At 34.0% G+C, this 12,112-nt stretch overlaps 2 protein-coding genes across 2 annotated transcripts; one reads left to right on the plus strand and one right to left on the minus strand.

The window, feature by feature from the left end:
• On the minus strand, positions 1 to 6,410 carry LOC114382996 (phosphoribosylaminoimidazole-succinocarboxamide synthase, chloroplastic-like). Its single transcript, XM_028342564.1, has 12 exons — positions 5,980 to 6,410; positions 5,776 to 5,877; positions 4,932 to 5,061; positions 4,131 to 4,223; positions 3,967 to 4,055; positions 3,064 to 3,144; positions 2,053 to 2,142; positions 1,865 to 1,954; positions 1,550 to 1,600; positions 1,424 to 1,470; positions 430 to 487; positions 1 to 360 (listed from the first exon to the last, which is right to left on the minus strand). The coding sequence occupies exons 1-12, from the start codon at positions 6,319 to 6,321 to the stop codon at positions 301 to 303; spliced, it is 1,233 nt and encodes a 410-aa protein (XP_028198365.1). The 5' UTR covers positions 6,322 to 6,410; the 3' UTR covers positions 1 to 300.
• Positions 6,411 to 11,321: 4,911 nt separating this feature from the next.
• On the plus strand, positions 11,322 to 11,801 carry LOC114384143. Its single transcript, XM_028343805.1, has one exon. The coding sequence runs from the start codon at positions 11,322 to 11,324 to the stop codon at positions 11,799 to 11,801; it is 480 nt and encodes a 159-aa protein (XP_028199606.1).
• Positions 11,802 to 12,112: the final 311 nt, after the last annotated feature.

Genomic DNA, 12,112 nt, shown 5'->3' on the forward strand with positions numbered 1-12,112 from the left:
TAACATGCGCAAATAATTCCTCATACAGAACAGATAATATTTAATTCTCGTACTGTCGCAATGAAATATACAAGGCAAAGGACACAATGGGTTCTGCTTCCAAAAACAGCTCTTTATTCTTAAAAAAAATCACATGTCAAATTTCTGAAAACTGTCTGTTGTTTTGCCTTTCTGCTTTAAGTTATACTTAGGAAAAATAAAAACTTGCTTGGAGAAGTTCTCCATTAATTTAAGTTTTTGATATAGTTTATAGTAAGATATTAAAATACAGAATTACAACAGTGCCCTATAATTCCCAGGCTACTTTAAGGATGACAGTGCAGATGCAACATTTCGTGAAATTCGGTCATGTATAGGCTCCTGCAAGGAGAAAAGTTGTATTAGTATCGATTGCATTAGATAATATAATAAAAAATATTTATGGATTACCTCGGTCAAGGGCACCTCAAACTTTGATTTTGTTATAGTCTCATACAAGAAAATGTAACTGTCCAACAGAATAGTATAATGTTCAATTAAACGAATAAGATGAAAAATATGGTATCCAAAATCAAGAATAAGTTAATTTACAGAAAGTAGATCAATGTAAACAAGCATAAATAGGACAGACATGTCATGAAAGCAGGACACTGAAACTGATGATCACTGTATTCATTTTAATGCATACAAGCAAGAATAGGTCATAAGTTTTCTTCACATATGATGGGAAAACAATGCAATGTTTTCCTTTCATCATCTAATATGACAATATGTTGTGTCGCATGCGCAAGAGAGAGAGAGAGAGAGAGAGGAGAGCAGAGAGAAAAGAGAAGAGAATCTCATACTTGTGCTCTGGTAAAGCATTCAAACAAATATAAATCTCAACCTCTTATAAATCATTCAGAATGAAATAGGCTATAAGCTAGTAACTGAAACTAAATAACATAAAACCAGCGGTTTAAAGCAAGTATCCATAGAGGGCATCAACTACTAGTCATCACAAAGACATTTTGGCATGGAAGAGCTTAGGCAGCTTAGAAATGCTAAGCAAAAGCATGTTCAGATGATCAAAAGTTCAAAACAGAACAGAGAGGAAATGAAGGGTTTCTCCTTTCTTTTGTAATTTTATTCCTTTTCTCATTATCAGGCGTCCCTTATCCTCCAAATTGAATTTCTTCTTTCACTTAAGAAAAAGAAAGAGGACACTACACAATACAATTCTTCTATTCCAAATTTGTACATACGAATTAAACATAACACAGTTACAAATCTGACACTTGAATCTCTGCCAGGTTCTTAGAAACAAAAATCAGAGCATAACTACTTAATTATAATTAGTAATAAGTCTGATAAAGTAATAACCATATAATATTCAGGTTTATTTCTCGAAAGATTAAATGCAAAATATATCAAGTGTAAAAGGAACTAGTGCCAGTAGACATACCGCCAGGCTAATTCACAGACAAGATCTTCAGGAGCATCAGGAAGGACCTAAATAAAATTCACCAGTGTGATGTGATGCATCTTTACAACTTAAGTTAATCCATTAGCAGTATAAAATGTAAAATACCTCATCTTCATATGGATTGCAGTGACTTTTAAACCACAGCCTCAAGAACTCCTACAAATTGAATTCTAAAATATTAGCAAATTGCTGACCATCTATATTTCATAAAAATAAAAAAAAAGTTAAGAAGATGGAAGCTCATTCATCCACTAAGTACATGTTTGGTTCAGCTTATTTTGACTCTTGAGAGAGGTTTTGAAAAATATGCAATTATTTTCCTAAAAATAATCTATACGAAACATGCATTAAATCTGTACACTAGCAAGAAAAACACACCTCACTTTTAGAAGAAAACTAAGGTTGATACACATAAAATACCTTGTCAATATTTTCAGGCTCAAGACCATTTTGAAAGCGCTCCAGGTAAGAATTGGCAATCCAATATCTACTTGAATCAGGAGTATGGACCTGGAGTTTGGAAAGAAAAAATTATCACATTTATATACATAATCTGTGAGTGCATGAGAGAAAACACTATGCATAATCCATCAGGGATAGCATTGAACCTCATCAATCAACATAATTGAACCATCATTTGCCTTCCCAAACTCATACTTAGTGTCTACCAATATGAGGCCATGCTCCAAAGCCACTTGCTGAAAAGTCAATCAAATGGAAAAGTGAAAAAAGCAGGGGGGAAATAACTTACAGCTGTAAAAATATATATTGTGCACACAGGATTAAGTAACCAATCGATGGATCAACCACCTATATTCCTAGCGAGGTTATCAAGTATCAAAGAAATGATTTGAGAACACTATGCACCATGGATGAACAGATCATACAATCAAGATTTGGTCACTAGTCAGTGATGATTTACACACAAATCTCCATCACTTACTGTGGACTCTTCCACAACAATCTGAATTCCTTCATAATTCACTAGATGCCTCTCTCTCCCTCTCAACCCTTTTTCTTATTTATAGGCATTTAGGCAACATGCCTCTTTTTCTAATTATCTCAGCCTCCAACCCCCAGACTAAATAATCATTCCACTAAGTATGGGATATCTAACACTCAACCAAATATATGAAAGAAAAAAAAAATAGAAATAATTTCCTATAGAATAAGCAAAGCAATCTATGTATTTAAACCACCCAATATCATGATCAAAGGTGTAACTAATATGCATAACATTGAGTATCATGGAACTCTCTTCCAGAACTCAACAATCTTTACATTGTCCACTGATTTTAGCGTTCACATATTGATTCATAAGAGTATACCCCTATAACTACAGAACAAACATTATTGAAAAATTAAACCATGATACTTATGTCCTTTTTTTCTTCTTCAGTATGTAAATGAGTCGCTAACACATTATCTATTTAAACCAAATAAAAGACAATGATGTCTTATATACTATCACATTATTTAAAAATGATTTCTTTTTCAGTGCAATGGAAAAAAGATATCATATTTTACAAGTGCAATATTCCTGGCTACAATGAGAAGGCACTTCGTTGTGTCCTTTACTTCCCAAATTTGAAAATGCCCTGTACATAGCAGCTTATTACCTGTCCATATTCAAACAAGGATAATGCTTTTTCACTTGCTTCTACATAATCAGCTCGAGTCATCAGTCCCCTTTCTATGATCTGCAATGGAAATGCATTACAAAAGTAAGAAATTGAGATAAAAAAAATGTTATGAAATGATCATCAATTTGTTGGAAGTTCATCATCGCACCTTAGTTAGTAACTCCAAGAATAAGGGATAGTACAAGAATATTCTATTACTAATCATGGGAACATCTTAGGCTTATATTTATGCTTACTTTTACCAACTTACCAGGTTAGTCCACCACTCCAGACTCCACTTTTAACAAGTAAATCTATGATTATAATATTGCTTATCATTTCTATTAAGAAGGCTGAGCTTCACTGATCTTGGATGATATTTTCATTTTTCACAGAAATAATGACATAAAAACTGCAATATAAAGCCAACTGAGAAGAGAACAACATTGCTGATTTAATACAAGCATCCCTTTTTTTAATAATGGGAACTAATTGCTAGTGCAAGACAATATTATAAGAAAATCAGTCACCTATCCCTATATATTTCTCCCTCAATTTCAGGTTAAGATAAGTTAACTAGCTACGTTGCATGCATGAATACCAGTACGGTACCAGGTACGAGATATGGGGTTTTTCCAAAAACCTAAGGTACGAGTATGTTAATATAAACTTAAAAAAAAAATACATATAAAAAAATAAAACTTTATATAAATGATTAAAAAAACACAAATAAGCATAATTTATATTACTGTGGCCATACCCTAGATTTTTTTAAATTCCCATACCCATACCCAGTATTGTATCTGTATCCATGCAATGTAGCCTGTGAAACTCATCCTTTACTATAACTTCAGCCATAGTGAAAAAGCTGGTTGCAAGTGATAAAACTAGGCATCATACCTCATCTGGAGTGATAGGAACATCATGATCTGCAGCCTTGGTTGTTGGAGTGAGTATATTTTTAGGCAACTTCTGATTTTTTACCATTCCTGTCATGTGCTAAGATCCTATTAGATAAGGAGACAAATATATTTTAAGAATGAGACACAATTAAGAAATCTCACCATCTGGGATGACATTTCCACAATAGTTCCGAACGCCTTTATTGTAGACTGTCCATAGAGATGTATCAGTACTTCCAGTGACGAACCCTCTAGCTACAAGCCGACAACATAAGTGTCAACAGATGGTTTCCAATATGTGGATCTTCAACCAAAACCCAAAATAAATTTACATAATAATGAACAGAGAGTGCAATCGTTTTATCTCATTTACTCAAGTACCATTTATGGATGCTCTTCCAAAATAATTAAACGAAACGCCTGTCAAGGAAATATACACAATATTATCCTATTCTTTTCCCTAGTTACCTTTTTGAGTAAAAGAACTCCTATTCTACATCCTATGTTTAAAAAGATCTCCTTGCAGTAAAAGAATATGTTTAAGTGGCTCCAGTTTAATAAGCCAATCAATCAACAATCATTGTAGCTATGAAAGTATTTAATTAGATGCAACAGTAATAATTAACCTGAAAAGCACAAAAATCTTTGTTATTTTCACAACTCCTCAGAAAACACTATTTGCATTTCCAATCGGAAATTCAATTATGTGAGGATTTAGTATTTAAGTTCAGACACATTATATGATAGCTCAGGTCCCCAATAACTCCAACAGATGACATGATATTACAAAATAAAATGGAAAAAGAAAAACTGTAATTACATGATACACCCATTCAATCAAGTTACATAGTAACAGAAACTAAAAGGTGAAAAGAAATGTTAACCACAGAAAAAAAAAAGATCAGCATTAATCAAGTCATTGTATAAGCAAACAACAATTCTTTGAATTAGCAAATTACTCACCAACAAACTCAACTGGGAAAACTGAACATTTCCTAGCTATTGTAACATTGTTATCTGGAGCTGATACAACCGCATTAGAGACGATATGCTTAGTTCTTTCAAACCACCACAAACTCGTCTGATTGAGAACCTGCAATTGGAAGGCAAAATTATCAGATTATTGAGTGCGAAGCGTTTAGATAGGGTATGTTCCTAGCATTTCTCTATAATCATTTATCTAATCATCACGGAATCCCCATTCCTATTGGAAAAAAAATCAAAAACGATAAAGCTAAAATACAACTTTGATCCCCCTATTTTGTCCAATTTGCAATTTTAGTCCCCCATATTAAAATAAAGATATTTAATTTCAAGTTTACAAAAATCCACAATTTTGTTTACATTTATCTCTTTTATTTCTTACATTTTAATTAGATCATTTCTTGATTGGTACCTTAAATGAATATTAGGACTAGGGTTCAATTGGACCAAGATAAAAGAAATAAAGCGTATGCAAAATTGAATATTGGACCAAAATGACTGATTTTCAAAAACTGGAAACTAAATGTCTCTTCTTTTTTTTATCCGTGGGAATCGAAGACATTTTCAGGGGTTTTACAATAACTCATACACCATATACAACCAATTGGACACTAAATGTCTCTACTTTAAAATAGGGACCAAAATTGCGTATCGGGCAAAATAGGAAACCAATGTTATATTTTAGCCAACAATAAAACGCAACTGAGAATCCAAGGCGTCTACCATAACACACATCTGTTTTGGACAGTGACTCTTATTCGCAAGCATGGATGCTCCAAATCCTCAGTAAAAAATCAAACAAAACACGAAGGAAATCACAAACCTGGCCTTTGAAAGGAATGGAAGCAAGAATCCGATCAAACGCACTCTGCCGATCAGTGGTCACCAAAACGAGGTAATCCCCAGCGTCGTATATATCTCGAACCTGCCAAATCATCATAACAAACAATTTCTCAATCAAAACGACACATAACCAATAATTATTAAACAGATAAACAAATAACAATAAAAAAAAGCTGTTTCATACTTTGCCGCGGGTTTTGGACTCGAGGCCGGGAACGGTGGCGTGGAGGTTCGTTTCGGAGAGGCAGTTGGAGAGCGATGCGGTTCTTCCGATGGCCTCGACGACGTCGTTTCGGCGCGGACTGTTGACGAGAGCGTCTCCGAGAGACGACGCTTGTTGTTGTTGTTGTTGTGGCTGGCCCTCTCTTGGCATCACCGAAGCACGGATTCCTCGAAAAACGCGCGGTTTGAACGCGAGTGAGGTTTGAAAGCCACGCGCCGCTGGGGAAATGCGGTTGGTGGTGGATAGGAGATTGTCGGAGCGGAAGGTTTTGGGAGGGTTTAACGCAACCGTGAAGTCGCCCATCGTTTTACTGACGGAGACTGGAAACTGCTTCTCTTTACTTACTGTGTTGTGTTGTGTTCGCTATCGTTGCGTTGCGTTTTGGCGTTTTGGCAAGGGTAAAAAGTAAAAAGTAAAAACTTAGAACAACTTGAAGTATAATATAATTAAATATATAATAATATAACGAAATTGTCTCATCAAAAAATAATATAATGAAATTGAGAAGGAATCTACAAGACTGCAACCAGTTAACATATGGCTAAAAATTAAAATATAGCTAAAAGACATTTGTTTTTAATATATGAAGCGATAGGGACTCGTTTTTAATATATTTTTCTAATATTTTTATTATATTGTTTATTATTAATTGAAATTGGTTGAAAACTATAAAATTATGTGAGTATATATAACTCCTTTTTTTTTATAAAATTAGTATAATATATCACTCCTTATTAAATAAATTTTACTAAAATTATAAATTGTGTGTGTTTGTGAGCTAATTCTTAAGGGAAGTTTAAGAGGTTTTTTGAACAAGTCGGTTTTTAGAAAAAATTTAATATTTTATTTCAATCTACCTTTTTCATCTTCTATTTTAAAATTATTAATAATTAAATATAATTGTGTATCACAATATATATTATTTGTCGTCCATCTAAAATATAATTTATATGTTCAAAATATTTATTTATTTTAATTTTTAGTTTTATAAAATAAATATTTATATTATGTATTACATAAAATAAATATTATTTTTAATAAATCAATGTCAAGATCAGATGAGTGTATTAGAATATATATATATATATATATATATATATATATATATATATATATTATGATTAGTAACATTCTTAACGTCTATTTTGGGTGATTGGAGTAATATGTGTCTGTTTGTTTACTTTTTAATAATTAAAATTAATAATAAATAAATATTTTTAATATATAAACATTATGATAACTTTTGCAATTAGGGTGTTGGGCTATTAGGCATGATGATTTTGATCCTTTTAATGGGTCATGACTAATTCTTAATTAAGGGTTTAGTTACACTTTGGGGACTTTTGTAGGAGAAAAAAATTTAATCTATTATAGATGTTAGATTGAAAATCTTCCTTCTTCATGTTTGGTATTAATTTTAAAAAATATTATCTTCATTTTTATTTATAAGACTCAATTAAAAATTTCATTAAGATTAAGAAAAGTATTTAATTTAGTTAATAATAATAAATTTATCCTAAATTTATATATTTTTCAAAAATATCATTTTGTTAATGTTTCTCTCTCTCTTCTAAATGCATGTTAATATAACTTCTCTCTTATCTGATTAGGAGTATTTTTAATTTAAAAATAATTAATGTATAAGACAATATGAATTGAGTCTTATATAAAACAATAAGTAAGTTTTAAAAGTTGGTTTTTATAAATAGTGACAGAGGTAGTAACATCCACACAAAACAAGGTAATTTTTTAGTTAGTTTTACACAAAAAAATTCTCATGAAGAGAGGTGAAAAATCTTACTTTTTCAAGACAAACTTTTCTTTTATTAAAGTAAAAATATCATGTTACTTCTATTAGATTAATTATTATAGTAAATAATTAAAGTAATGGGTATAAATATAATGTAACATTTTGATTTCCATAAATCTTATCTTAATATTCTAAAAATATTTATGATCAATCAAATAAATTTTATTTATTTTCATAAATCATGATTATCATGAATCATGATTCCTTCGACACGAGAAAACTTATCACCTACCAAATGCTCCCTTAAAGCTTTTTGCCCCCTCTCATTAGGTATTCTATAAACTTTGAATGAACTAAAAAAAATTACGTGAAAGTTTATGTTAATTTTTATTCATGAGTATTAAATGCATTAAAAATAGGAGAAAAAGTAGCAGTGTACCTCTAATTTATGGTTTCTTTTGCAAGATTTGTAAATAAATTATTCTTGTGTGAATTTATACAGTCCATTTTTGTTGACTAATGTTGAACTTAATTGGATTTTTAGGCTAAAGAAGAGAAGATGTTGAAATGTTGCTGAAAGGCTTGCTCAGCGAGCCAGATTGGCTAAGCGAGACTCATCCGCTTAGCGAGGAAGTCAGTTCGCTAAGCCAGAACAAAACTCTAGAGAATGTTGAGCCAGAGAGCAGCGTGCAGCCAGCTCGCCCAACGAGGATGTTGTTTCTTCTCGAACTTAGCGCGTCCAAGCCCGTTTAGCGCACAACCACTAATTCTCGCTCAGCGAGACATGCTCGCTGAGCGCGCCTTCATAAGCTGAGAAGCTCAAAAGTCTTTAAAACATTGAGAAAGGAAGGGAAATGAACAGACAAGCAACATGGGAAAGAAGGAAGAAAGCACCAAGGCTGAAGAGAAGACATTTTCTTCACATCCTTACCATTTCCTTTCATTCCTACATCATTCTCACACTTGTATTAAGCCCTCCTTGCTAATGGAGGGCTAAACACTTCATTGTTGGAGAGTTTTTCTACTGACCACTCTTGATGTAAAACTTCTAACTATCTATTTAATATTATTGCTAGTGTTTTCTGCTTTTATTTGTGTTTATTTTACATATTTGTGGCTTGATCACCCATTTATATGCTTTGTTAGATTTTGAGTATTGGAAAATGTTTGAAGTCCTTAGAACTTGGTAAAGCAGCTAGAAGTCTGCATTTCTAGGAATAGTGTGTAGTAATCTATCTTGTGCATAACTCGCTTAGAATGAGTTTGTTGAGGAATCAAGAACGAAACTAGGAGGGTTAGGCTCTTTCATGTGAGGCATTACGGCTAGAGTAATTTAATGGTGCAAGAACATTATAGTAATATTAAATAGAGAAAAACTTATTTAGTTACGTCATGAGAAAGTTCAGTAGAATACTCCCCGACGTTTTCATCTTGATATTTGTTCGAGTATATAGTTTTGTATTTGTCTTGTCATGTGTTTTTAAGTTTAGAAAAACTAATTCAAGAATTTGAAACATGAATTAGTTCCTCTACTTTATTTTACTATAATTGAAAATGTTTACAAACTAAATATGCGGCATCTAAGTATAACAAATTCCCTATGGACACGATACTCGGACTTACCGTTTTAATTACTACTTGTGCAAATTGGTATACTTGCCAATCCAGCTGAACAAGTTTTTGGCGCCGTTGCCGGAGAATTTCTTTTTCCTTGATGTGTATATTACAGTTTGGAAACAATTATTCTTTATTCATTGATTATTTTTATATTGTCAACTATTTTCAATTTGATTTAATCTCTTGTCTTGGTTAATTTCTCTGTAGTAACTTGTTTCTTGTATGCGAGGTAAAACTCTAGCAAGGGACTTAGCTCCATTGGACTTGGAGATTGAAGCTACTTGTAGAAGAAACAACACAACAACGAAGAGAAGAGAGCTACAGGATAGGACAACTAACCTCAGTGGCGAGAGAATTCTGTCATCTGAATCTTCCTCATCATTCCCTACTAAGTTGAGATAAATTGGCATTGGTGCATCTGAAGCAAACATAATGGCAGAAGATCAACCACCAAGGGTCACTCTTGAAGATTATTCTAGTTCTACTATGTCGTAGTTTTTCACTAGTATAGTGTGGCCAGAAGTTCAAGCAACAAACATTTCATACCCCGCATTCCTTGATTCAGCTCATTCAAGGAAATTTCTTTCATGGTTTGCCAAATGAAGACCCCTACGCTCATTTAGCCACATACATTGAGATATGCAACACTGTCAAGATAACGGGAGTTCCGGAAGATGCCATCAGACTTAATCTATTTTCATTTTCTCTAGCTGGTGAAGCCAAAAGGTGGATGTAGTCATTTAAAGGAAACAATTTGAAGACTTGGGAAGAGGTGGTTGAGAAATTCTTGAAGAAGTATTTTCCTGAATCAAAGATAGTTGAAGGAAAGGCAGCGAGTTCCTCATTCCATCAGTTTCCTAATGAATCTTTGAGTGAAGCCTTGGAGCACTTTCGTGGTTTACTTTGGAAGACTCCAACTCATGGGTTTACTGAGCCTATTTAGCTTAACATATTCATTGATGGTCTACGCCCTCAATCTAAGAAATTGTCGGATGTTTCAGCTAGAGGAAACATAAAATTGAAGACTCCTGGGGAAGCAATGGAACTGATTGAGAACATGGCAGCCAGCGACCATGCCATCTTGCCTGATAGAACGCACATTCCCACAAAGAGAAGTCTATTGGAGCTCACATCACAGGATGCTTTGCTGGTGCAGAATAAGCTGTTAGCTAAATAGCTTGAATCACTCACAGAGACTTTAAGCAAATTGCCAACACAGTTGCAGGCAGCTTAACCTACTCATTCAGCAGTTATGCAAATTGGAGGTTGCAGCATATGTGGAGGAGCTCATGAGTCTGGTGGTTGTATGACTCAAGATGATACATCCAAAAAGGTTAATTATATGGCAAATTAGAATAGGCAAGGATTTCATCCAGGTGGTTTTGCAGGATATCAGCAGGGAGGAAACTTTGCTCATAACCAAGGTCAAGGCTGGCAGTCACACCCTGGAAATCAGTTTAACAAAGACCAATGAGGTCCTTCTAATCGACCTCCTAATCAAGGGCCTAATCTGTATGAGCGGACCACCAAATTAGAAGACACACTGACTCAATTCATGCAGGTTTCGATGTCCAATCATAAGAGCACAGAGTCAACAATCAAGAATTTGGAAATTCAAGTGGGACAACTGGCTAAACAGTTAGCAAAAAATTCCTCTGGAAATTTTGGAGCCAACACTGAAAAAAACCCAAAGGAGGAGTGTAAGGCTGTGATCATTAGAAGTCAAGGAAGAGTGCCAGTGGATGATGAGAGTAAAAACAGTGAAGGAAAGCTAGGAGTAGAAGAGAAATAAGAGGGAGAAGGAGAGCAAATGAAAGAAAAAGAAATAAGTGAGAAGGAGGAAACAAAAAATGAAGAGAAAAATAAAAAAGAGAGAGATTGAAGGAGTGGAGAGAAAAAAGACTGGAGAGTAGAGGACTAAAAGAGATCTAAGGCAATGCCCAACCCGGTTAAGGAGGCTTCATACCCTTTGGTTCCATCAAAGAAGGACAAGGAGCGATGCTTTGCTCGCTTCCTTGATATTTTCAAGAAGCTGAAGATTACAATTCCTTTTGGAGAAGCCTTGCAGCAAATGTCACTTTATACTAAGTTCTTGAAGGATCTCCTTACCAAAAAGGGCAAATACATAAACAATGAAAGTATAGTGGTGGAAGGAAATTGCAGTGCTATTATTCAAAGAATTCTACCATCAAAGTTCAAGGATCCAGGCAGTGTAACTATTCCATGTTCAATAGGGGTTGTGTCAGTGGGAAAAACACTGATTGATTTGGGAGCTAACATCAATTTGATGCCACTTTCTATGTGCAACAGAATTGGGAATTTGGAAATCGCACCCATAAGGATGACACTTCAGGCTGCAGACCGCTTGATCACACGACCTTATGGCGTGGTGGAGGATGTGTTAGTCAAAGCCTGACAATTCACATTTCCTATAAATTTTGTCATAATGGACATTGAAAAGGATGCAGACATTCCATTGATTTTAGGTCATCCCTTCATGTTGACAGCCAAATGTGTGGTTGATATGGGCAACGGTAACTTGGAAATAAGTGTTGATGATCAGAAGGTTACCTTTAACCTATTCGACGCAATCGTCCAAATGACCACAGGGCATGTTTCAAAGTGGAAGTAGTTGAGCATGAAGTTGCCATGGTGGTTCAAGGTATGACATTTCAATCTCCATTGAAGAAAGCACTGATAAATGTCGTTGATTGTCTCACAAAAGAG

Source organism: Glycine soja, chromosome 14 (genome assembly GCF_004193775.1).
Source record: "Glycine soja cultivar W05 chromosome 14, ASM419377v2, whole genome shotgun sequence".
NCBI lineage: Eukaryota > Viridiplantae > Streptophyta > Magnoliopsida > Fabales > Fabaceae > Glycine > Glycine soja.

Excerpts from the sequence above, each read along its gene's own strand:
- LOC114382996 (XM_028342564.1), bottom strand. The coding sequence starts at position 6,321 with ATGGGCGACTTCACGGTTGCGTTAAACCCTCCCAAAACCTTCCGCTCC. Across the intron at positions 5,878-5,979 it reads AGTCCAAAACCCGCGGCAAA|GTTCGAGATATATACGACGC; the intron begins GTATGAAACAGC and ends ATGATTTGGCAG. Across the intron at positions 361-429 it reads TTGAGGTGCCCTTGACCGAG|GAGCCTATACATGACCGAAT; the intron begins GTAATCCATAAA and ends TTCTCCTTGCAG.
- LOC114384143 (XM_028343805.1), top strand. The coding sequence starts at position 11,322 with ATGCCCAACCCGGTTAAGGAGGCTTCATACCCTTTGGTTCCATCAAAG.